General features: G+C 37.9%; 1 protein-coding gene across 1 annotated transcript in view; it reads right to left on the reverse strand.

Annotated features, from left to right (window-relative positions):
• Positions 1 to 13,933: 13,933 nt before the first annotated feature.
• Positions 13,934 to 27,371, reverse strand: part of LOC121870901 — an 80,866-nt gene continuing 67,428 nt past the window's right edge. The window contains exon 6 of the mRNA XM_042372873.1: positions 13,934 to 17,718. Within this exon, the coding sequence (XP_042228807.1) occupies positions 17,627 to 17,718 (92 nt within the window). The 3' untranslated portion in view covers positions 13,934 to 17,626. The remainder of the gene's footprint in view (positions 17,719 to 27,371) is intronic.

Below are 27,371 nucleotides of genomic sequence, written 5' to 3' on the forward strand. Positions count from 1 at the left end.
CCCAAGTAAACTTTGTCCTGGGAGACGTGGCAAAAACCTTTGATAACGTGTGGCACACAGGCCTAAAGTACAAAATCTACAACTACACCTGCCCGCAGAAAGCGAGAGAATCCTGTGTGACTACCTCCTAAACAGAAGAGCATAGCTGCAAATTGGAGCGTATATCTAAGGCCAACCCTAGACCTCGAAAGTGAAGTACCCCAGGGCGACGACCTGTCCCCAACATTATTCACCATATATACACGCAACCTAACAGAACCAACACAACTTCGCGAACATTTCATCTTCGCAGACGACATCTCACAAATTATATCATACCCTAGGAAGTCAGAGACAATGAGGGCCCGCCAAACAGCGCACGCAATAAAGAACATAAATGATTATGAAAGAAAATAGAAGATCAAAACAAACATTAACAAATTTAAAATCATACCAATTGTCAAACAAAAGGTCGAACCAGTCATCGTGGATGAGGAAATTTACCCATACGCCAACGAAGTTACTTATAGGACTCAAGATCACAAAAACCGGATACCAAAGCTTCATTAATGAAAAGGACAATAAATTACGTCGCATATTTAAAAAAAATTGGGGATTCCAATGCCTGAATATACAAAAAAACAAACTAATACTGTATTCGGCACACGTAAAATCAATAATAAGCTACCCGCCTGTACCAATCAACGCATTCAGTGACACATGAAACAAGAAACTACGAACAATGCAAAATAAATGTCTACTATATATATACAACATCAGATACGAAAAAAGGGTAGCAAACGAAAGAACTGCAGAAGAGAGCCAACATCGAGGTAATAAACGTAGACCTATACAACAAAGCTAAAAGAACGTGATAACAAGTAGAATCCGTAACTAACTGGCTCGATAATGAAATGGATAGAAGAGTGAGACAACACTTATGGTTCAGATCCAGCAGAACAAGACTACACCCCCCAGCACCAATACCAAGATATAACTAACAACCTCAAAGCAATATAATCACAAAAAATCGCATAGAATGAAGAACCAATTAAAACACTATCAACACAAACTTTAACCTTTTCAATTAAAATAAAAAGATAGGACCATATCCTTGCGAACTAAAGTAGCAAGTTGGATCCTTCACCACTTGCTTACAAAAGCTTTTTCCTATTTTAAACAAAAGCTTCAATTCCTAAAACGAAAAAAAAGAGTGACTAACAGACACTATCCTTGGCCTCTCCAACCCCTTTCTGCTGTTTTTCCTCTCATCTTTATTAAAGCAAACGATGCGATATTCAACCAGCTCCATAAAGAACCTGGCCATAGGTTGTCACCTTTTCCTTGAAATACTGGCTACTGCAATGACGAAACATGTTCTATACCTAGAGAAAAGTCAAAGGCCTGAGAGCTAGAACTTAAATTAATAGTGCAAAAGATTATCCCAGAATTTTAATTTACAGCATATCTAGTTGAGCCCGAACACCTTTACTCTCCTACTTACCTTCAAATTTTCCCCTCATTTACCTTAGCCTAAAACCAATCCCTTCCCTCCCCCAAATACCTCCGAATTACTTCCAGCCCTAATCCCCACCGTCCCACCCGACATCAAGCAATATCCCTTCATCCTTATCCACAGGCGTCAAGTCAAGAACGCTTCTCACAGCCCCGGTTTTGATAGTATCATAAACAATTTACTCGTAGTGAACTTTTGCGACACAACAATATGTGAAATGTCGCATATACAACAATACTACTGTACTGGGTGTATGACACATTTGAATGTTTATCACTAGGATAAGGCAGTGTGTGTTTGTCTGTAATGCTGAAAATAAATATGTTGCTAAATACAACATATTTGTGTTAAGTTAACTTCAACTGAGTAGCATATTGATCCCCTAGTCTAGCAGACAAAAAATTATAAATAATGAAAACTAGTTTGGTGTACTAAAAATGTAAACAACGAAAACTAATTGACAGACAGACAGACAGACAGACAGACAGACAGAGATATTTGATAAGCAGGAGGTATGGATAACAAAAATGATATATTTGTCTACAGATTGTACAAATTATTATTCTTCTGTTTATAAAAAATTTTCAGTTGTAGAAATCACTCACTTGTACATTGTTATTTACAACTATATTCAAAATGAAACATCTTCACGCTCAACCTTATCTCGAGCATTTTTTGTATGTGCAAAGATCATTTGCGCCTTTTGTATCTCTTTTGAGGGTGTTGATTTAAGCGAATATTAACTTACACTTCTCATGTCCCATAAGATATATCGTTCTTAAATCAACCATCATCTTCGTTCCCATCTGCGCTCTTCACCTCTTCACGAACATTCCTCTCATCTTTGGAAGGTACATAGAAATAGTAATGTAGGTGAATATAACCCAATAAAATTGGGATCAGTTGTATAATCCGTATTTTCTCACCGCCTTTTTGAGCTATAACCAGTTCGCCCTTATGGAGAATAGGAATTCTTCTGTACATTTGTGGTCAATTCCTCTTGTCCACTTAATGTTTAAAGGTGTTTGAAAAGTAGCTTGTTAAAAAAAATTAAATAAATATGATGATCGCGAGAAATGATTTTCAAAATATAAGATTTAGTATTACATTCACATCTCCACATATCCACTTGCATTTTCAAGACGTTGATGCAAGGTGACTCCAACAGTGTTTGCTGCCCTCTGAATGAAGTATTGTGGAACTTGTTGAAAAACTACATTAATTTTTTGTTCTAATGCATCCAAAATTTGGGGGTTTCCCCTTTCCCAGTAAGAAAAAATCGCATGGTATAAAATCGGAAATTCATGTTGGCCAATCTGTCTGTTTCGTGCGTTTTCCCACTCTGAGGCAGCAGACCACACATAACAGTCTAACATTTCAAGGTGACGAAGACCAATCCATTGTGTTTCTTAGGAGATATGGCCCCAGTAATTGCGTAACAGTGAAAGCACACCGTAATCCTTGGAGGGCCTTGAGCCTTATCAACGTTGTCGGGTTTTTGAGGTATGCCACATTAAATGTTATAAAATTGTATATAATGTTCTGAAAACCATTTTCTTGCCCATCATTTCTTCTGCTTTTTATAAGCAAAACAAAACTTGTACAGTACAGACGTTTCAAACACCCTGTATATATTATGTTAACCTGAAGTATATTATTTCTGTTGTCTATCCTGGGGAAGACGAACTCTAGTAGCCTACAGTGAACAGGTCAGCTGCAGCAACGTGTATAGTTATGCTGTCTAATTTATCTTTGACTTATTTACCTATCAACAATTAGAGACAAGGATGACAGACGATTTATGCATCGAGTTCTGGAAACGAGTTCTGGGAAATGGTTAGCCGAGGTTCAGTACATGGCTCCCAAACTTAAGGTGGGGTTGTTGTATTGGGGCCAGCTTCGTCACCTTAGAGAATCCTTGTTTCTTTTTGCCATAGGAAATTCATTATAGTTGTTACTAATATATAAATAATCAGACTGTTCGGATACATACACTAGTGAGGAGAGAAATGAGGGAGTTGAGGTTACAGTCATAGATATGTTTTATTCGTAATAGTACATCACCTTACATCGAATATGGGAAGGAAGACACCTGTTCATTAGAACAGTTTATGGAACCATTTCACTCCTGCTTGGTGTGTGTATGTGTGTGTGTGTGTGTGTGTGTGTTTTAGGGTATTTATGAACAAATTTGAGCGTGTCGTTCTTTCTAACATATCCATCAGCTAACTTTAATGTTTATTTATACACGAGTATCTACCTAGGAGGTGGCAGACCATGGAACAGCACCTCACCAGGACAACATCACCACCACCTATCTCAGGCTGGTATTGGTGACGCTCCTCACCACCACCACTAGCATGGCGCTCACAATATTACATAGTAATATATGGGAAAATATATCGAGATATGGAGCAGCATTTCTCAAAAGTGTCAACACTTGAAAATCTCTGATTGTGTGTTCCTTTGTATTTATCTTTATTGCCCCAGAGAATGTCAACAGACCTGGGAAGTTGAACACGTCTTCATACGTACTTAGGTTTATCATACGAAAGGGACTTACGGGTCAGGCAAGACGCCGTTTTGAGTCTCGCTGAGGTACAATCACGTGGGAAGAAAAGGTTGGTTGGCATTTACGCTTGTTTATGCATAAGACATCTATTTTTAGCTCTTTATTAATGAACTTATAAAGGTACACTTCTACACTTTTTTTTTCCTTTTCTCATTGGTATGGATATTGGCTTTCTACCGAGAGTTTAAGTGTCTCTTAACTCACTTAAAGAAGGATTCTAAATGAAATTGCGCGAGCGGCGCGCCAGAGAGAGAGGGCGTGTGTGTGTGTTTGTGCGTGTTACACTAAATAGAGTTAATTGAGAAATAGCGATTACTTCCCTGTATTTTTTTAGGAAACTATTAACTGGCCGTAGACAATCATGTAGATAATCATAATACGTACAAATACATATTTTCATACAAAACCTAACCAAACTTAATCTACTTTAGGTATATTGTTTTTATCTTATGATAATAAACGACGTCTTGAATTAAACTCAGGAAATTTTAACAAACATAAATTAACTTCCGTTAAGTTGAAGCAATAACAGTAAAAAGTTATATCTCATTGGCTCATCAGTGATTAACCCTACTTAGCGTTATACACAAACACGCTTCCATAATGTAAACGTGGACAGGATAAATCTCGATTAAATCACACAGGAAAAGGAAAACAATGGAGCACCTTAGCTTTTGTCTTTTGTCTTGAATAAAGACGAAAGCTAAGGTGCTCCATTGTTTTACCTTTTCCTGTGTGATTTTAATTTTTTAATCGATATACAGTATATATTACACGAAAGCGCTTAGGAACTTCGTGTTTTCTTGTGGTTATCAGTGAGTTATTTGCATATATATATATATATATATATATATATATATATATATATATATATATATATATATATATATATATATATAAGTAAATCACTGTAGGTGCGCGTGATCTAGGTATATGCTGATAACCACAAGGAAAGAAGAAAACACGAAGTTCCCAAGCGCTTTCGTGTAATTCACATCTTCAGGGGTGAGTACAGACTAGAGAGAGTAATACAAATCAAGGTGTATATATACAGAGGAGGGTGAGACCAGGTCCACAATGGTCAGGTATTAGGTAATGACCCTACTAATCTTTAAATAGCACACAACGGTTGGTGGTCAGGTCAGATGGTCAAGTGACCCGGCCTTCTCACCTGATCACAAATCTTCTTAATTACAAAATTGTCCAGCTTGTACATGCCGTTACTCAAATTCATGTTGAATGCTTCGGTATGTTTAATAAGACTAGATTCTATGATGTTCCTACTGTCAATTGACTTACATGGTAATATTGAGGAGGCATTATCCCAGTCAATGCAATGCTTGTTATCCCTCAAATGAACAAACAGAGCATTGGATTCCTGGCCTGTCCTAACACTGTATTTGTGTTGTTTAATTCTAGTTGCAAGATCTTTACGTGTCTGGCCTAAGTAAAACATATTACATTCCTTGCAAGGAACTTTATAAATGCAACCAATTGTGTTGTTGGGGGAGTTCTTGATTAACATTTGTTTAACAGTGCATGAGTTTTTAAATGCCACATTGACGTTCCAGGTTTTTAGCTGTGCAGGAATGTGTGAGAAATTTTTGTGAAATGGTAATATTAAGATATTCTTATGGTCATGGGTGGGCTTGGGGTCAGTTCTATAAAAAGTTTTCTTAGTAATGTTTAAGCATTTGTCTATGAAAGATCTAGGGTATTTAAGGTTTGAGCCAATATTATATATATATTTGTATTCCTCATCGATGAATTCCGGACTGCAAATTCTCAAGGCACGTAAAAACATTGTTGAAAATACTGACTGTTTGACTTTATTATGGTGGGCAGAATAATAATGAATGTATGAACACACATTAGTTGGTTTTCTATAAATACTGAACTTAAAAGTGTTACCTATTCTGTGTATCAGACAGTCTAGGAATGGCAATTTACAGTCTTGCTCTAATTCCACAGTGAATTTGATCGAGGGGGCTAAGTTGTTAAGTTGTGGCAGGAAAGCTTTTAGGTCCTCATTACATGGCCAGAGACATAATACATCATCAACATATCTAAACCAGACTGCTGAGGGTGGTAAAATATTACTTAATAGTTTCTTTTCAAAGAATTCCATATATAGGTTGCTTAATACAGGTGAGAGTGGATTACCCATTGCCATACCAAATTTTTGAGCATAATATTCCCCATTGAATTCGAATTTGCAATCCTTAATACATAGTTTGATGAGTTCGATGAAGTCGTCTTTCGAGACGGGCAGTGAAATGTTATCCAGGGAATCTATGAGGAACTCTAGTAAATCATCAACTGGGACCTTTGTAAAGAGTGACGTTACATCAAAGCTGACCAGTTTAAAATCATGATTAATGTGTAAGTTATTGAGTTTATCAACCAGATCCAATGCTCTGTTTGTTCATTTGAGGGATAACAAGCATTGCATTGACTGGGATAATGCCTCCTCAATATTACCATGTAAGTCAATGCTCTGTTTGTTCATTTGAGGGATAACAAGCATTGCATTGACTGGGATAATGCCTCCTCAATATTACCATGTAAGTCAATTGACAGTAGGAACATCATAGAATCTAGTCTTATTAAACATACCGAAGCATTCAACATGAATTTGAGTAACGGCATGTACAAGCTGGACAATTTTGTAATTAAGAAGATTTGTGATCAGGTGAGAAGGCCGGGTCACTTGACCATCTGACCTGACCACCAACCGTTGTGTGCTATTTAAAGATTAGTAGGGTCATTACCTAATACCTGACCATTGTGGACCTGGTCTCACCCTCCTCTGTATATATACACCTTGATTTGTATTACTCTCTCTAGTCTGTACTCACCCCTGAAGATGTGAATTACACGAAAGCGCTTGGGAACTTCGTGTTTTCTTCTTTCCTTGTGGTTATCAGCATATACCTAGATCACGCGCACCTACAGTGATTTACTTGCATATATATATATATATATATATATATATATATATATATATATATATATATATATATATATATATATATATATATATATATATATATATATATATATATATATATATATATATATATATATATATATATATAAAATCAACGGCCTCACCAGCCAGGATTCGAACCCTCGACCTACTGGGTGGGACTAGGGAATGCTACCGACCAACCCACAAGGACACTGAAAGCAGTCCTAGACTCTGTTATATTTCACACAAAGCCTGTTCATCGAGCTGATGGCGCCGTGAACCTCATTGGGAACTGCCCGTGCCTCGTATGTGGTGTCAGTAGCATTTTACCGAATCCAGTTGGTATGAAACACGAGGTACCATATATATATATATACTTCATTTTTAGTCCATATAACACGCGGACTAGAAATGAGGTATATATATGGTACCTCGTGTTTCATACCAGCTGGATTCGGTAAACTGCTACTGACACCACATACGAGGCACGGGCAGTCTCAATGAGGTTCACGGCGCCATCAGCTCGATGAACAGGCTTTGTGTGAAATATAACAGAGTCTAGTGCTTTTAGATTCCCTAGTCCCACCCAGTAGGTCAAGGGTTTCGAATCCTGGCTGGTGAGGTCGTTGATTATATGTTCAAAGTCCGCGTGTGATATGGACTAAAAATGAATTATATGTATATATATATATATATATATATATATATATATATATATATATATATATATATATATATATATATATATATATATATATATATATATATATATATATATATATAGAGCATTTTACCGAATCCAGATGGATTCGGTACTCCCACCACATAAGTGTCACGGGCAATCCCCATTGGAGGTTCACGGCGCCATCAGCTTGATGAACAGGCTTTGTGTGACATCTAGGATTGCTTTTAGTGTCCTTGTGGCAAGGTGGTAGCGTTCCCTGGTCGCACGCACATGGTCGAGGGTTTGAGTCCTGGCTGGTGAAGTCGTTGATTATATGTTGAAGTCCGCGTGCTATGTGGTCTAAATGAAATATGTATATATGTGTGTGTGTGTGCAAATATATCACTGTAGGTGCGCGTGATCCATGTATATGCTGATAACCACATAGGAAACAAGTTTACATGAAGTTCCTAAGCGCTTTCGTGTAATAAACTTCTTCAAGGGGTGAGTAATATTATAGCATATTTTCTGTGAGTCAGTACCATGAATATACACATCTTTGAAGGATGAAATAGTCCTCTCAGACATTTTTTCCCTCTAAAAAAATTCAACTGTGCAAGTGATACTAGCCCTCAAGACGGGTTAGTCGACTGAGTCATTACTTGGGTGCTTTACCCTCCCTGCAGGAAAATTCTGTAAGCTCATCAGTCAGTGTCTTTCACCAGTGTTTTTCATTTTTGTAATGGGGAAAATATATTTTTTTTTTTTGCTAAACTTGATTGACCATCAGTCCGCCGTGTCCAGCATGAAAATTAACTTATTCTTTTGGCGGATCAGGCAGTAAGGGATTCACGGTTGCTTTCTACAAAAATGCCCTGCAGGTCTAAAAGATGTTGCTGTGTTGAGGAATATATAATGCCATTCAAAAACACCTCCACATAACGTCTGATAGTGTGTTTCCGTATTCTACAGGAAAGCCACGAGGCTCTATAATGTTCATATTTAGCGTGAATATCCTACTCAGCAGTGCCAAGGGCAAGATCGAATATGAGGCTTACTAACCCAATTACTCCTTATGGCATCCTCGATATTTCGTCGAGGGCGATTAACATCCGTGCAGAATCTGGGCCTTCCTTTTTACACGATTTTTGCAGGAGACATTTAATCCGAGTATTTTGGATACATACTGTAAGCAAACTTTTTCTTATTGGCATAGACTGAACGAATTTTTACCATTCATAATGAAAGTGAAAGAATAACGATGAGACACTAAAATCAATAACTTTTTAACGCTACCTGGTATGAAGTTGTTCTCTATGTCCAGTGTGCTGTTTGTATGACCCAAGGTCTGATTATGTCGTTGGATTACCAACAGCCAACTAGACTTTACGGGATTATCTATGACCGAAAAAGGGATAGATCCCCGAATTACCCCAGTCCTGTTACTTCTCCCCCATAATGATCATTTTTTTTAAGCTTTAAACATTTTATTGCTTGGCTGGTCAAGGTTAATAAATTTTGTTAGTTTTTCTAATAAGATGAAATATTCGGTATTGGTGCATCATCGAAAGCCTTTTGTAGTGGTTAGTGTCAGACGATTTACTAAATATAGCATTAATCTACCAAGTGCTCTTAAAGTTACCTAAAACAAACACAAAAAATTATCCCATGGCTACTCATCGTCTGTGGAGGAGCCGGATGAGAGCAAACCTCGCACTACTATACAATATTTGGTGAATCGTTCAGGGTTATACTTATTCTTCATAGTAGACGAGGTTTCAAGGGTGATAAGTACAGGTTGACAACCCTTTATCCGAAATTCCGAAAACCGAAAAGCACTAAAAACCGAGTTTTTTGTGGGGCATTTTTATTTTTTATTTTTTTTTTATTTATTTATTTTTTTTTTTTAACAGGGATTATTAGCCCAACCAGGCACAGATCACTGACCCACATCGGGGCCTGGGGGGCAAAAATGTAATAGTAATAATAATTATAATAATAATTATTCATAGTAAATAAAATTTTTAATAATTATACACCAAAATAAAATAATAATGATTACAATAATAATAATAATAATAATAATAATAATAATAATAATACTAATAATAATAATAATAATAATAATAATAATAATAATAAAATATAATAATAAAATTAATAATAATAATAATAACAATAATACTGTAATAATAAAATAATAATACAGTAAAGAAATACAAGAATGAAAAAAAGATCAAAAGTGAGAAACACGACCTAGACCTATGAATTATTATTATTATTATTATAATTTTTATTATATTTTAGACCCCCAGGCCCCAATGTGGGTCAGTGATCTATGCCCGGGTGGGCTAATACACACAAAAAAAAAAAAAAAAAAAAAAAAAAACCCTAACAATTCTGAAAACCGAAAAATTCCGAAAACCGAAATGCCTCTGGCCCCAAGGATTTCGGATAAAGGATTGTCAACCTGTACACTGTATAGGTGAACTTTCCTGGGGGAATAACTTGTTTACCAAAACAAATGCCGAATAAGGATAACTTTTAATTTGTTTTGGGGCTATGACTAAATGAAAATGAATTTATGCATAAACTTTCCAGTTGTCCGTTTAAAACGCCGTTTATTATCATATGATAGCAAAATTATACTTTAAGTAGATTTGGTATTGTTAGGCTAGGTTAAGTTAGTTTAGATTAGGTTAGGATTGTGTGAAACTTTATGTGTATGTATAATTTATGATTTGCATGATCGGTTATAGCTAGTTCACAAATTTCAAAAAAAAAATAAATGCATAGAAATTATCGCTAATCGGTAATTATATATGTATATATGCAAGTAAATCACTGAAAGTGCGCGTGATCCAAGTATATGCTGATAACCACAAGGAAACAAGAAAACACGAAGTTCCCAAGCGCTTTCGTGTAATTCACATCATCAGGGGTGAGTACAGACTAAGGAGTAATACTTGACAAGGTTAATATATACAGCAGAGGAGAGTAAGATCAAGTCCCTAAGGGATAGCAGGTGTCCACAATATTCCGGTCATTAGGCAGTGACCCTTACTAATCTTCTTTATCAAAAAAAAAATGACCATGTCATCTCTAAGCACAGCAGCTGTCCGTAGTCAGGGTAAGATGACCCAATCTTCTCTCCTGGTTACAAATCTTCTTAATCTTAAGTACCCTAGGTCTTTTATAGACAAATGCCTTAACATTACTAAGAATTTTTTTTTTATAGAACTGATCCTAAGCCAACCCGTGACAATAAGATTATCTCTTAGCATTACCACTTAACAAAAATTTCTCTCAAATTCACATGCAACTGAAAACCTGGAACGTTAATGTGACATTTAAAAACTCATGCACTGAAAAACAAATATTAATTAAGAACTCCCCCCAACAATGCAGGCGGCTGCATATACAATGTTCCTTGCAAGGAATGTATTATGTTCTACTTAGGCCAGACGGGTAAAGATCTTATAACTAGACTTAAACAGCATAAATATAGTGTTAGGACTGGGATAATGCCTCCTCAACATTACCTTGTAATTCAATTGTCAGTAGGAACATTATAGAATCCAGTCCCATTAAACATACCGAATCTCTCAACATGAATTTGAGTAATGGTATGTACAAACTGGATAATTTTGTGATTAAGAAGATTTGTAACCTTGTCAAATATTACTCCTTAGTCAGTACTCACCCCTGAAGATGTGAATTACACGAAAGCGCTTGGGAACTTCGTGTTTCCTTGTTTCCTTGTGGTTATCAGCATATACCTGGATCACGAGCACCTACAGTGATTTACTTGCATATATATATATATATATATATATATATATATATATATATATATATATATATATATATATATATATATATATATATATATATATATTCCACAATGAAAACGTGGATAAGATAAATCTTGATAAAATCACACGGGAAAATGGGAACAACGCGCACCTTAGCTTTCGTCTTTATTCAAGACATCTTCAGAGGCAACTGAAGATGTCTTGAATAAAGACGAAAGCTAAGGTGCTCCATTTTCGTGTGATTTTATCAAGATATATATATATATATATATATATATATATATATATATATATATATATATATATATATATATATATATATATATATATATATATATATATATATATATATATATGTGTGTGTGTGTGTGTGTGTGTGTGTCTACAGACCTGTTCAAGATTCTTCGAACACTGCTGGAGACAGCTGGCAACACAAGGCCGTTTGTTTACTAAAATGAGTAGTATAATATAATACGAAACAACAAAGCCCAACCATTAATTAACCAACGGGGAACTAAGTAACCAATCACCGATCAATTTTACATTCATTCATAATTTTTACTACGTACTATAGTAAACAAACGGCCTTAGTTGCCAGCTGTCTCCAGCAATGTTAGAAAAATCTTGAACGAGGCAGTACGTACAAAGATACAAGATAGATAGATTTTTGAAGAAAAAACATGAATGAAAATTACATATTGTTTTAGTAGCAAAATAATTTTATGTTACGTATTATTGAGCTTCCTTCATAGTTATCAGAAGAAGATAATAAAGAAGAATCATTATGTATAATCATTATAAGCAATATAGCTGTAGAATTACTGATGTGCGCAAATTTCTTTAAACTTAAAATTAGTAGTTACGTGTTCCTTTCAGCCTTAACTCCACCTCGCTGTTGGTGTGCTTAGTTTCAGGTGCTTGAGTTATTATGCACCATTCTCAAGATCTTATCTAGGTATTTTAACTGCTTGGGTTATTGGGTACCATTCACTAGGGGTTACTTTTAGGTGCTTCACCTGCCAGGGTTTTTTAAACTCTCCGTGTTATTAAGGATCGTTGTCTATAAGTCATAGTTTTAAGTTCTTTAACAGCCAGGCTCTATAAGAACCGCTCACCAGGTCTTAGTTTCCAAATTGTGTAACAAGTTAAAAAAAAAAGAGGAAATAAAGTCTTTCTCTTGTGTCTACAGTATATAGATTGGGGAGTTAAGCACGTGCATGCTCCGTACTTTGTAATCATTTGTACCTTAAGTTAATAAGTCATTAGCTATAATCCTAAAGTAGAACACTAGCAGTGGGAAAATGGGGAAGGAGAGAGATGCAGGTGTGACAAGGGGCTATGATTATTCACAATACTGAGTCTAGCGTCATGCACAGTGTAGTAAACAAGAGCTGGGGGGTGATGTATTAAGGGAACAGCGAATAATAGGAACTGAAAACAATTGACGTTGAAAGATGATTTCCTATAAATCAAAACTAGTAAAGCTAAAATCAAAACCAACTCCATGTTGGGGAACGAAAATGGAGGAATAACTCATGTTGGGGAAGCAAAATGGAGGAACAACTTGAGGAATTTAAGAAACCAGTTTCTTAAGAGTGTTTACTGTGCCGATCTCACAAGGTTAAATGAGATCCTTTGGCTCGCCCACAATATTATGCTGAAAGCGACACGTTTCTACCCTTTTTTTATCATAAAGACTGTACAAGGAAACGGCGACATAAACCAAATACGAGGTTAAAGCTCAACTGAAATATGACGATTTAGTAGATTATGATCAAAATGTAGTCTTGATATTATAGTATTTGTAGTATATCACTTCCAAAACCGTAAACCAGCTTTTGTGAAATCAAACTCTATGGCTGTTCCCAATATCAACGTTACGTCCAGAAGTGAAATTCCCAATTTTGTCTGTTCTTAGGTAAGAATGTTCTAAAAAAAAAAAACTTTGAAAGTACTAGTGTCTATCTTAACTGACATCAGTGCCTGTGAATTCAATAGTATATGAATCATCCAGTCACAAATTCATCGATCTCAGTAACTTAGCTAGGATTTTTGGTGGGAGGGGTGGGGCAATGCCCAAATTTTTCTACAGATGAGTCTGATAAAGGTATTGTTTATCAATCATCTATCTTAATAAGAAAAACAATTTAAAGGGAATACAATGATGACTAAGTGCGAGGACCAAATATAGTATTAGATAATACACCTACATCGATAATGTTATGCATATCAATAAAATAAAATAAATAAAATAAATTAAAATAAAATGAAATAAAATAAAATAAAATAAAATAATTCACAAGGGAAAATACACAACAATTTGTGTGACAATGAACTAAAAAATTTGTATTGCCTAGCATATCAGAATGAGAGAAATTAACATGGCTATAACAACCATGTACAGTACGGTATTGAAAATACATATGAATTTATTAGTACTCTTACTCTCAGTATAAATTATAATTGAAACAGAATACTCAAAATAAGTGTTACTATTTTGTTTAAATATGTTGCCTAGTGGGGATAATTAAGCATATCACAATCAGTATTGGAAAATTAATGTTCATTTTTTTTAAACAAGTTTATATATTGAAAAGTTGTCCTTGTTTTATCAAGAAGAATAAATTGTTAAAGTTCCCTTGCAAACAGGTTGGTAAGAACTTCGCAATTTAGATACAGGCCAAATTTGAAAGTCACTTTACAGTTTTATACTCTGCAAGTAGGTCTTGACTCTTCAAAAAGAAGGAGTTTATAGTCAAACAGATGACAGACAGGCCGACACATTCACCCACCGAGTGCGGTAAGGACTCACAGACCCAGCGATTTTGACACTACCAAGTTTCACAGAGTTGAAAAATTGGATCATTGCATGCAAAACCCTTTCTGAGTATTTAGGGGGTGATCGGCCCTATCCCTGACTAGAAACTGGTCGACCTCCTAACCCAATTTTTATCGTTCATGGCGAAGCTTCATTGCGGTGACGTACTAGGTTATGTGGTGACGTGCTAGGTTATTTGGTTACATGCTAGGTTATGTGGCTATGTGTTAAGTTATGAGGTTATGTGCTAGATTATGTGATGACGTGCTAGGTTATGTGGTGACGTGCTAGGTTATGTGGTGACGTGTCAATTATTTGGTGACGTGCTAGGCTAAATGGTAACATAGTAGATTATGTAGTGACGTGCTAGGTTGTATTTTGATGGACTTGGTTTTGTGGTAACGGGCTAGGTTATGTGGTGTCATGCTAGGCTATGTGGTGACATGCTAGATTATGTGGTGACGTGCTAGGTTATGTGGTGACGGGGTAGGCTATGTGGTGACGTGCTAGATTATGTGGTGACGTGCTAGAGTATGTGGTGACGTGCTAAGTTATGTAGTGACGTACTAGGTTATGTGGTGACGTGCTAGGTTATGTGATGACGTGCTAGATTATGTGGTGACGTGCTAGGTTAAGTGGTGACGTGCTAGGTTATGTGGTGACGTGCTAGATTATGTGGTGACGTGCTAGGTTATGTGGTGATGTGCTAGGTTATGTGGTGACGTGCTAGGTTACGTGGTAACGTGCAAGTTATAGGGTGACGTGCTAGGCTATGTGGTGACGTGCTAGATTATGTGGTAACGTGCTGGATTATGTGGTGACGTGCTAGATTATGTGGTGACGCGTTAGGTTATGTGGTGTCGTGCTAGGCTATGTGGTGACGTACTGGATTATGTGGTGACGTGTTGGTTTATGTGGTTACGTGCTAGGTTCTATGCTGACAGGGTAGGTTATGTTGTGCCGGGGTAGGTTATGTGGTGGCATGCTGGTTATGCGGTGAAGGGGTAGGTCATGTGGTTACGGGGTAAGATATTTGGTGACCGGGGTATGTTATGATAACCGACTTTGCTCTTTAGTGACTGGCTATTAAATTAAAGAACCATTTTCCAGTTTGCAAGTTATTTTTTACATTCACAAATCTTTAAACATGCTGCTGAATTTTAACAATATTATTTATGAGTAAAACATTTCTTAATCATAAAATACTCAATAATGATAATTAACCTACACTGATTTATTTGAAGAATGAGCGTTTGATATAATTGCTGTATTTTTCCCGAAACCTCATATGTCGCTGGTATCGCCTAAAGGTGTAGAAACGATATCGAAAAGGAGGCGAACAATTGTCCAGTTACAAAGGACACATTAGTTTACAAAGTTTTCGAAGTGGGCGGCGACTGGGAATCCTTCAACCTGTGTGCTGGAATATGAAAGTAATTTTGGTGCTGATAATTTGCGAGGAAACGTTAAGATTAGGCTTGGTACTGCCCGAGGAAAAAGTTAATTGATTTTAAGAAGAAAAAAAATCAAAGCTCAAAAACATGGTTCAAATTTAGAATTCCAGACTTTTGACAAAGGAGAGACAATATTAACAGATATGTTATGTCTTAAATCAGCTGCATCAAAGTTATTTTACGGACCTTTACATTATATAATCTAAATTAATATTTGAAGGCATCTACGATGTTGTTTGTGGTGTCAGTTTTGTATTTTTGTTTAGCAAATACTAGCCACCTAACTCCAGCACTTACCACATTCCAGTGACTATCTTCTTCCGGTAACCTCCTTATTCTTGAGAGCATCTTATTACAATGAACAGCTTATTCTAATGTCTGCGTTACTGAAGTGACTACCTTACTTAGGCGACCACCTCACTCAAGTGTCCACCTTGTATACTAGAGCGATCACTTTGTTCCAGTGACCATCTGACTCCAGCTATCACCTTCCATCACAGATGGAGTTCGTATTTATTTTTTGGCAAGAACCTATATTACCTGCTAAGTTTCATTAATATCAGTTTCCAGTTTTTGAAGTACCTGGTTCTTACGCAGACACAAATTCAAAGTATAATGAAGTGGGGAGAAACTTAAAAAGAGGTAGATCATGTGAGAGAAATGACAAGTGATGATTACGCTTTCCATGATTAGGTAAAAGTGGGGAACATATTAGAATCAGAGAATAAACAAAAAGAAGTGTGTTGAGATAAGTATGGTAGAACATTTTCCCTACCACTTTAACACAGGCAGGTAAAACTAATCCTAAAATATGGACCTAAATCAGGTTAGGTTGGGCAAAGTTAGATTAGGCTATAATTTGGTTATTTTCAGTTAGGTTAGATTAAGTTATATTAAGTTTCAATAAGTTGTTAGGGTAAGTTAGGATGAGTTCGGTAAAGTTAGGATAGCGAAGCTAGGCCAAGATCCAGAAATTCCGAGTTAAACTTGTACCTCTCTTTTGCTCTGAGGTCAATCTGATTCTTAAATGGGAATTTTCTGTCCCACCAACAGTGGCGGCTGGGTCACGCGTCACACTGTATCTTGTCACCGTCACATAACCCCCGTCACTCTCACTCCATTATATTCCTAATGTCACATTGAAATACCCAGTTTTCTCCGTCGAGCCTTTAAAACAACTGCGTCACGCTGTAGCAGTATGGGGAAAGGGGCAGCGTTAGTGTGACGTAAAATATACCGCGTCACAGACACAGAACATCGTCGCGGGCAGCAGTAACAGGGAGACGAAACAGGAACAATGTCTTGGTGTCACTATAATCGTGACATGACGTTAGAGATTCGTCACGGTGTCATAACAAGAGCATCAAGGCGTCGTAAGAACAACGTCACGTCTTCATAGGACATCGTTAGAACGTTACAAGAACTGCATTACGGTGCTAAAGGAACATCGTCAGAAGAACAGTGTCAAAGGAACAACGCCAAGGCGTCACGGGACCAATATTACATTGTCACAGGAACAGTATCACACCGTCAAAAGAACAGCTCTACGGTATTACTAGAACAGCGTCACGGCGTCACAAAGGCAGCATCGCGGCCTCACAGCAATGGGAACAGAGCAGCACCGTAGCGTGAAGACGATGCAGCTACAGGATGAGAGCAGCGTGACGGGCAGCGCCAGGAGACCAGGGTGACAGGTAGTACAGCATCAGGGCGTCTCAGCAGCAAGACAGCAGCGCACCAAGTAGTAACAATATCAGGGCGCCACAGCAATTGCTTGACGGCGTCAGGGCAGTAGACGTAGAGCGCTATAATGGGGAGTAACAGCGACGTCAGGACGTCACAGCATCCGTGTGACGGCTTCACAGCAGCAGGAAGATAGCAATGTAATGGGTAACAACAGCAGCATCAGGGAGGCCCGTGGAGAGGAACCTGTAGATGACAGACACATCAGAGATTATTGTTGCGTTGTGGCCCACCTCTGACCCACTTGGCCCACCTTTGGACCACACCTAACCCACCTAGCCCATCTCTGACCGACCGGCCGACCTCGATCACATCAGTTTGTGTGTGTGTGTGTGTGTAAATATATCTGCATATTTATTCGAACCTAATATAATAAAACCTAATTTAATACAATTTAAACAATTGACCACTGACCTCACTAGAGGAAAGGTTGTGAAAAGTTAACCCCGGGGATTATCCAAGTGCTTTAGCCACATCTTGTGCTAACTGGGAAGAGCTCTGTACCTCCTGAGGGCTGAGTTTGTGAAGGTGAAGAAGACTGTGAGGCTGAGGAAGGAGAATGTTAAGTTGAGGGGGGTAATGTGATGCTGAAGGTGGACAATCTGTGGCTGGGAGAGTTTGCGATGGACAATGCCGCCGAAACAGTGGAAAGAAGTTGCGAGAGGGGCGACAGGGCTTGTGGTGAAGCACATTATATTAGGTAAGTGTTCTAACTCTTTCAATTTTCTGAAGGACGAATTGAACGGTAAGAAGGATAAAGTTAAGGTCGATAATGAAGGTTAAAAAAACCCTTAATAGCTGGGGATTCGCACGTAAGGTATGTACTGTACCTCAGGTCATGTTTAAGATTTCGGTTGTGAAAACAGATGAAAAATATATATTCAGAATATTGCTCATTTCTCCCTCAATATCAGTTGGCTCGCAATTATTTGACTATTGGTCCAATCTTGTCGCGTGTTTAATTTGGTACATTGGGAAGAAACCCTATGTCATTCTTGCCATTTTTTTTATTTTTATTTTATTTTTATTAATTCAAATAATTTTGGAGGTAAACATCTGCCTGTTTGATTCTTCTATATATAGCCTTTTCTGCCCACTACTATTCTTGAAATAACTGTTCATCTGTTTGTAGTCGTTTTTACTTGATCTTTGTTTTTTATATGATATATTCCGCTTTTGCGTATTATTAAATTCAATATACAAATTGTTATGGTACTCGTATATCGTGTTCCTGTCACCTGATTAGGTAGGGTCACCCTTTGCAGTCACAACATGTGAGGTCATGTTATTTAAACCTTCTTGTGAGGTCGTGTAAATTAAACCTAAACGTGAGGTGTCTTCTTCACCTGCATTTTGAAACTGTCAAAGTTAGCCCTACGGAAATTTGGGAATTCAATGGAATTTTCCTTGCGACTAACGTTAAGTGCTATTTTGAATCTTAATTCTCTATGACCGCTGTTAGTTAGTTCGCTCCCTAAGTCGAAATAATTAATGTGGGTTTCTTTGTTTGAAAAAAACTAAATCTAATAAAGTATTCCCCCGGGTGAGTTCATTTATACAGTATTGTTGATTAAGGAAAAATCCCTGAAGTGTTTCAAGGAAAGCCTCTGATTCACAATTACTGTACTTGTAATATCAGTCCAATCTATTTAAATTCCCTACTATACAGACTTTCAAGTGTCTAGTTCTTCGTATTTTATCGTAAATAAGTTTCTCTCATTCTTATCCACTTTAGTAGGTGTATATATTACTCCTATTATTAATTGCCCGCCATCGGTTAATTCTATTGAAACTGCCTCTGTAGTCAATTTGTATTTATATTTCTTTTTTGATACCACACTTCAAATTATCCCTGACATAGAGTGCTAGCCTACTTTATTTCCTCATCTTCCTATCAGTATGAAATAGGTGACAACCCTTAATTTGATTTTCAACAGGTAACTCATGTGAGTCTAAGTTAATCTAGGTTTCAGGGATTCCTATAACATAGATTTTTTTTAAGTATATAGCAGAGCTCTGATTTCTTTCATCTTGTTTCTCGCCCTTCTACTGTTCACGTAGATCTGAGTCTTCATTCTGTCTCGTTTTGTGTCCAACTCTCTATCTAATTTCGTTTTTTGTCATTCTTAGTACACTTTCTTAGTAACCTTTCAATATGTATCCTCGTGCCAATTGCAGTCCTTTCTACCCTCATGCAGTTTGAATTCTTCTACATCCTTTCAACTGTTCTCTTGAGGGAGTTAGCTATGGTTGCCACCGTGTCCCTAGATAAACGTACCCCATCCCTTGCACATAGATCCCATCTACCGGAGAAGCAGTCCTAGTTGTCACCAAATGGGACTGATATTGACTTGCAATATCTGTCAAGACAGCCATTCTTCCTAATAGAGCCAATAGCTACTTTTAACTTACCAATGAGCTCTTCACTCTTACACCAGCCAATATCGCTGCCATCTGCACTGAGGCACTTAGATTAGTTCCCATTAACAGACATGATATTGTTCATCCTGTCTGCTATGTCACCCACCCTAGCTCCTGGCAAACACACTATAGCGAATTTCTGTCAGAACAAAGCTATCCAAACTAGGTGAATGACGTACTTAACGGTTATGGAGGGAGAGCCCAGGGTAGGCCTACAATACCCAGGACAGGTGACCTAGAAAAACCCCAAGCGCCAGGTAAGAAGGGACAAATGGACAAGGAAGTTTTTTGTCAGATTTGTAAAAGAAAGGGCCCGTGACCTAAAAGAAAAAAAAGGACGATTAAAGGGGGCCTACAGCTTATTCTCAGGGTCAGACAGAAGCCAGCCGCAGTTGGAGTGACATTCAAGCCAAGTCCCGACCCAGAAGGAGGAGGAGGACCACACTCCCCAGCAGAACCAGTCCCTGCAGTCAGAGAACCCAGCTACTGAGCCTCCCACAGGTTACACGTGAGTCATTATCAGAACGACTCATAGTGTGTCCCGTGCTCATTCACTTAACTAATAAATAGCTGTACGTAGAATAATTGTTGTTTAGAATATTCCATCTAAGATCATATTAAGTGTGATATAAACTATTGGGTCACGCTACCAACTTTTCTCACTTTGCAATCCCTCTTACTATAAACCCTCACTATATACTCATAATAGTGTCAATGGTAGTCACTACAATGGTGCCCAAAGCAGTCATTACAACACCCTCATCCGTCTACTCATGTCTCTATCACAAAAGACATAATCCATGTACCTTACCTGAGAATCACCTTCCATGTCCACTTTATCCTTTTCTTTCTTACCGTCCATTTCATCTTCCAGAAGACTAAAAGAGTTTGAACACTTAGCTGATATTTTTGTGTTTTTACCACCAGCCGAGGCAGTCCTCTCTTCACTGCTTTCCACTGGTCGGCGTCGTCGTCTTTCACAGACTCTCCCAGTCACACATCTTCCTCCTTGGGCCTCACATTTTCATCCTTAACCTTCACAAGCTCAGTCTTCAGAGTGACACAGAGTTGTTCCCAGCTAGCACTAAACATGGTTTAACCACTTGGTCAATCCCCTGGAGCTAATAAAACAAGTAAGCAAATTTGTTGACTACACAAAGATATGACGTGTAATTAAATATGATTAGGTCTCTCAAATCTTGCGGGAAGACTTAAGCAAAATATTAGTATGAAATGAAAAATGGCAGATGCATTTACTGTTAATAAATGTAAATTGGGTAATGCCAAGTAGGAACCTAAAATAGAGATAACAAAGTATTTGGGTTCATTTTTAAGAGCATTACTAACAGAATAAGCGAGGCCATCCCTAAACTAGATCACTCGCATGTGTGGCTGCACTTGGATTATGCGGTTCAGGTTTGGTCAAGGAGGATGGTAAATCTAATGCAAGGCATTAGGAACTTTGAAAATAGAAACAGATTACGAAAACAGAATTTGCATTCTCCTGAGAGACGAGGAAAGAGGCGGTATGGTCGAAGTATAATGGAAGACGGGGTCAAAGAAAGGTGATATAACTAAAGTACTTGAACTATCAAACCAGAAAGGAAAACGTAACAATAGCTTTAAAAAAAAAAAAAAAAAAAAAAAATTATATATATATATATATATATATATATATATATATATATATATATATATTAGACGTGAAATAGGGAACCAGTTAATTTGAATTATAGTTGTGGAAGAGTGTACAAATTAAGAAACACCATCATTAACTCGAACTGGCTTGGAACTTCAAATCTAAGTTGGACAAGATATATGAGTAGTAAATATTGGGTGTAAATACTGTAGTGCTGCCTGTTCTTATGTTCTGAGGCCTTACCTAGCTTAATCTGATCTGACACTACTTTATCTTACATAAACAACCTTAATCGAGCCAAAAAAAAAAAGATCGCTCGAAGTATAAATTTGGAAGCTGATACAACTGAAGAAAAAATATACAGCAGAACCTGACTAAACCTCACATTATGTTATTAATGTGAGGTTAAGGAAGATGAGGTAAGGTAAGGTTAAGTTTGGTTAGCTGAGATAAGATTAGCATCAGTTTGGATAGATTTCATTATGTTAGATTAGATGAGGCAATTCAGTCCCCACATGCCACTCCAAGGGTCGTTCTTGAATGGTCATCCGGATTATATCTCAACCACTTTTTGTACATGGAAGCTGAAATTTGAACACATATTGTAAGTGACCAAGTGCTGTGGGATTTTTTTTTTTTTACATATTTTACACAGTCTCTTCCATTATTTATTCTGGTGCTCCATGAATGATGAAGCTAGGCACACTGAACGTACCACTACTACTTTATTTTCTGTTTAACCTTGACTGCAGAATATCTGATTAAGGGAAAGAGAATTAGGCTCCTGTGTTGTCTGTCTTTTGTACCCGAGGACAATTAACAAGAGGTGAGTCTTCTGCAATCATATCGGTTATTGTTACCTTAAGTGTTAGAATCCCTCCGGTGTGGACACCTATATGGCTATCACTAAGAACACGAAACTCAATTGAAAGAATTAAGAAAATAATAATCCCTGATTTTTCATCCTTCGTCTCAATAATAGAATTCAGTGTCACAGGACGTTATCCATACGAAGGGCACTTATATAGCCCATGTCTTACAGGCAGAAGTATTATATAAATGGATTCATTAGTGTTACCGCAAGCAGTAATGAGTAGTGTTACCGCTAGCAGTAATGAGTAGGATGACACATAAGCAAACATTATGTTAGGCTGTAAGTCATGTCATGTTTATTGGGTGTGCCTGCTCGCATTCAGTATATAGAGTATTGAGATGGTGGAGATGGAGAGACCCAGAGGAGGTTGAGGTGTTGGGTGGTAGTAAGGGGAGCTTGTTTGTGTATAGATGCCTGACCCATCAAATTTGACCAGCCAGGGCTGGGCATGCGACGTCAGGCCGGGACTGGCACTGTAGCTATCCTCATCATAGAGGCAACACCTAACCTGTTTTGTCTTGAGACTTTCAACACGTAAGTTTTACTTGTACTTAAGTTTACACAGGTAGACTGTGTCCATTGCATAGGTTATCATTGTGACAACACAGAAATATGGCAAATGAAGTACTCATTATAAGTGTTAAGATTAGACTAATTACATAACTATGATTGTTATGTGAATATATATTGGCTTAAACATTTATGTATGATTGCCAATGTATGATTTATCTGAAATACTAAAATGAATTGTATTCAACAGGTTTGACCGAATTATAACGTTCGAGTTTAACGTGAAGAGTCTGATTAACCTTTAAACGCCCGGAAGGCGCTTACAGTCAAACGTGAATGGTCTACCGTGTAGCAGTCAACACTCGGCTAGGAGGGAGAAGCCAGGGTCAACGTCAGTGCGGCTAACCAACACACACACACACACCACTCGAGGGATGTGTGTGTGTGTGTGTGTGTGTGTATGTGTGTGTGTGTGTACCTAGCGTCACGAACGTGCCCTGATAATAACGCCAGTAGATTTATCGTGGCGATAATATTTAAACCTTGTTAGTGAAGAAAATAATTTTGTCCGAGTGAGCTCAATCACTCCCAGTGTAGTGCATATGAGAATGAAAACAATTGTCATTACTGTTGTCTAGCGTAAGTGCAGAACACAATTAGCAATAATATTTGACGGAAGTGATATCGCTTTGCAAATCACCCAAATATCAAAGCAAAGTTTGTAATGATACCAGATGCGAGTGTTAGAGTGGGCAAAATGAGTGCCAGGTCGACTGTAACGAAATCAATAAGACGAGGCACACGAACATGCCCTGATAAATAAGTAAAATACAAGGCACACGAATGTGCCCTGATAAATGAGTAAAATACAAGGCACACGAACGTGCCCTGATAAATGAGTAAAATACAAGGCACACGACCGTGGTTTGATAAATAAGTAAAATACAAGGCACACTAATGTGCCCTGATAAATGAGCAAAATATAAGGCACACGAACGTGCCCTGTTAAATGAGTAAAATACAAGGCAAACTAATGTGCCCTGATAAATGAGTAAAATGCAAGGCACGCGAACGTGCCCTGATAAATGAGTAAAATATAAGGCACACGAACGTGCCCTGATAAATGAGTAGAATACAAGGCACACGAATGTGCCCTGATAAATAAGTAAAATACAAAGCACACTAATGTGCCCTGATAAATGAGCAAAATATAAGGCACACGAACGTGCCCTGATAAATGAGTAAAATACAAGGCACACGAACGTGCCCTGATAAATGAGTAAAATACAAGGCACACGAACGTGGCCTGATAAATGAATGAAAGACGAGAAACGCACGTGCCCATCAGATGAAAAACCTAGACATAGGGTCACCGTATTGGAGGCATAAGTAAGTGCCCAATAATCAAACTCACGTGGCCAAAAATGTCCTAAGGAGTTGAAAAGTACTACTAGCCTGGGGGCATCAATAGTGAAAAGAAAGTAACGCAGTTAAATACCACCAGCCTAAGGGCAGCATAGTCACAAGAACGTGACAAAGTTAAGGAGCTGACAAGTACTACTAGCCTGAGGGCAGCAACAGTCATAAGAAAGTAACAAAGTTAAATACCACCAGCCTGAGGGCAGCATAGTCACAAGAACGTGACAAAGTTAAGTATCAGCAGCCTGAGGGCAGCATAGTCACAAGAAAGTGACAAAGTTAAATACCACCAGCCTGAAGGCAGCATAGTCACAAGAACGTGACAAAGTTAAGTATCAAAGGCCTGACCTGGTTTCAAGCATGAACGCTCAACGGAGTGGGTGTTACGGCAAGCAGTAATGAGTAGTGTTCCCGCAAGCAGTAATGAGTAGTGTTCCCGCAAGCAGTAATGAGTAGTGTTACCGCAACCAGTAATGAGTAGTGTTACCGCAACCAGTAATGAGTAGTGTTACCGCAAGCAGTAGTGAGTAGTGTTACCGCAAGCAGTAATGAGTAGGATGACACATAAACAAACATTATGTTAGGCTGTAAGTCATGTCATGTTTATTGGGTCTGCCTGCCCGCATACAGTATATACTATATAGAGTATTGAGATGGTGGAGATGGAGAGACCCAGAGGAGGTTGAGGTGTTGGGTGGTAGTAAGGGGAGCGTGATTCTGTATAGACGCCTGACCCAGCAAATTTGGCCAGCCAGGGCTGGGCATGCGACGTCAGGCAGGGACTGGCACTGTAGCTATCCTCACCATAGAGGCAACACCTAACCTGTTTTGTCTTGAGACTTTCAACACGCAAGTTTTACTTGTATTTAAGTTTACACAGGCAGACTTTGTCCATTGCATATGGCAAATTAAGTACTCATTATAAGTATTAAGATTAGACTAATTACGTAGCTATGATTGTTATGTGAATATACATTGGATTAAACATTTATGTATGATTGCCTATGTATGATTTATCTGAAAACTAAAATAAATTGTATTCAACAGGTTTGACCGAATTATAACGTTTGAGTTTAACGTGAAGAGTCAGATTAACCTTTAAACGCCCGGAAAGCGCTTACAATTACATTTTATTTATATACTCTATTACCCTCTGTAACTTTCCACTAGCTATGAGGTAGCATGTTCAGAACTCGGTTAAGGTATGCCCACGGGAAGTCGCGTCACTTAGTGCTGAGCTAAGGCATTAAGTAGCCGGCTCTCTGGCCACCTCTTGCGGCAGTAGTTTGATATCCTTGACTAGAGGAAGACGTTATTGAGAGCCATCGTGGATGGTTCCGTCTTCCGTCAAGGGAGGACGTCGGATATATTTCCGTTCTCCCTCGCTGAGTCCCTACTCATTATCACTCACCACTCAACAACAGGACTTACTTAGCAGAGCTATTTAACATAGCCTCCGTCCTCATCTTAACACTCATAACTACAGTGATTAAGTTACAGTGATATACACTTGGAACTGTATCTGAGATAGTTCCTCAATAAATAGATAACAGACAATTGGGTTTCGCTACTAAAACCCTATATAATATACATGTTCCAGCCCATAAACCCAGAAGGAATCAACGGTTAAAGGGTCCAGAATATAAGGTGGCAGCGGTTCATAACCTTTCACAAGATCAGATCATAAGGTAGCAGCGGTTCAGAACCTTTCACAAGATCAGTTCATACGGTGACAACGTCTCAGAATCCTTCACAAGATTCTTGTCGCTGTCGGAAACACTATTCCAGCGTCGCAGAATGATCTTGCAAAGAAAGTGCGTTCGAGTAGTTCATTATCACTCACTAGAGAAAGACGTTATTGAGAGCCATCGTGAATGGTTCCGTGTTCCCTCGAGGGAGGTACGTATATTTCCGTACTCCCTCTATGGGTCCCTACTCATTCTCACTCACCTATCGTATCGACAGGATGTACTTAGCAGAACTATTTAACATAGCCCTCGTCCATCTCATGTTAACATGTCAATAGCTACATTGAGATAATTTACAGTGATTAGCCTACGGTAATACACAGTGGAACTACATAACTAACTAATCGTAGAATCTACAGTGGTGCTTCTCAAGTGATTGTTACAAGTGCTGACAACCCAGGAAGGTTGTTACATATATGACAGTTTCACAAGTAACTGTTATATCACACTAACAGTCATCTCAACAGATACACAGTTGGTAAAGGTAGAGATATTATGTTCTCCCATTACTGTGGCATACTGGTAAAGAAGAAGAATTGTTATATACGTGGCAGCGGATCTACAAAGAAACCGTTATATAATATCCCTTAGTGAGACGTTATACGTTGAGTGATTTTTATTTTGTCATCCAAAGATGATGTACAATTTTTTTTTATATCGATAACGAATACGGAGTTATTGATAGATGCTGAATTGTGGCAGCAATCCTGTGAGCTGAAGTGAACATAAGTTTCTGCAAATAATTCGTTCACTGCCCAGGGTGTGACAGGACGTGACTGCAGTTGTTGTGACTACTCATCAGTCAACATCCTGTCAAAAAAATTCTTTCGTATGGCGTGAGTAACCCCCAGTTACCAGCACCCCCCTAGTGATGACACATCTCCGACCACGAGAGATGGTCTCAGCATTCTGAGGTATGGTGTGGCGGATGCACTAAGGTACCCAGTGAACCCCAGAGTCCTTGAGTTCACTGACAGGGAGCAGCAGTTTGCTGTACTCAGGATTTTCGTGGACATTGACCCAGTCACCGGCCTTAACATCAGCTGTGTCTCCTATGAATGACACACGCAAGTCTACGGGATTGAGGCAACAATTTCTCATTTTCAAGAAATTCTAGAAAGGATTCTTCAATCAAGCCTACAAGGAACAGGTATCTAGGTATACATTATATATATATATATATATATATATATATATATATATATATATATATATATATATATATATA

Source organism: Homarus americanus, unplaced genomic scaffold (genome assembly GCF_018991925.1).
Source record: "Homarus americanus isolate GMGI-L3 unplaced genomic scaffold, GMGI_Hamer_2.0 scaffold52512, whole genome shotgun sequence".
Lineage (NCBI taxonomy): Eukaryota > Metazoa > Arthropoda > Malacostraca > Decapoda > Nephropidae > Homarus > Homarus americanus.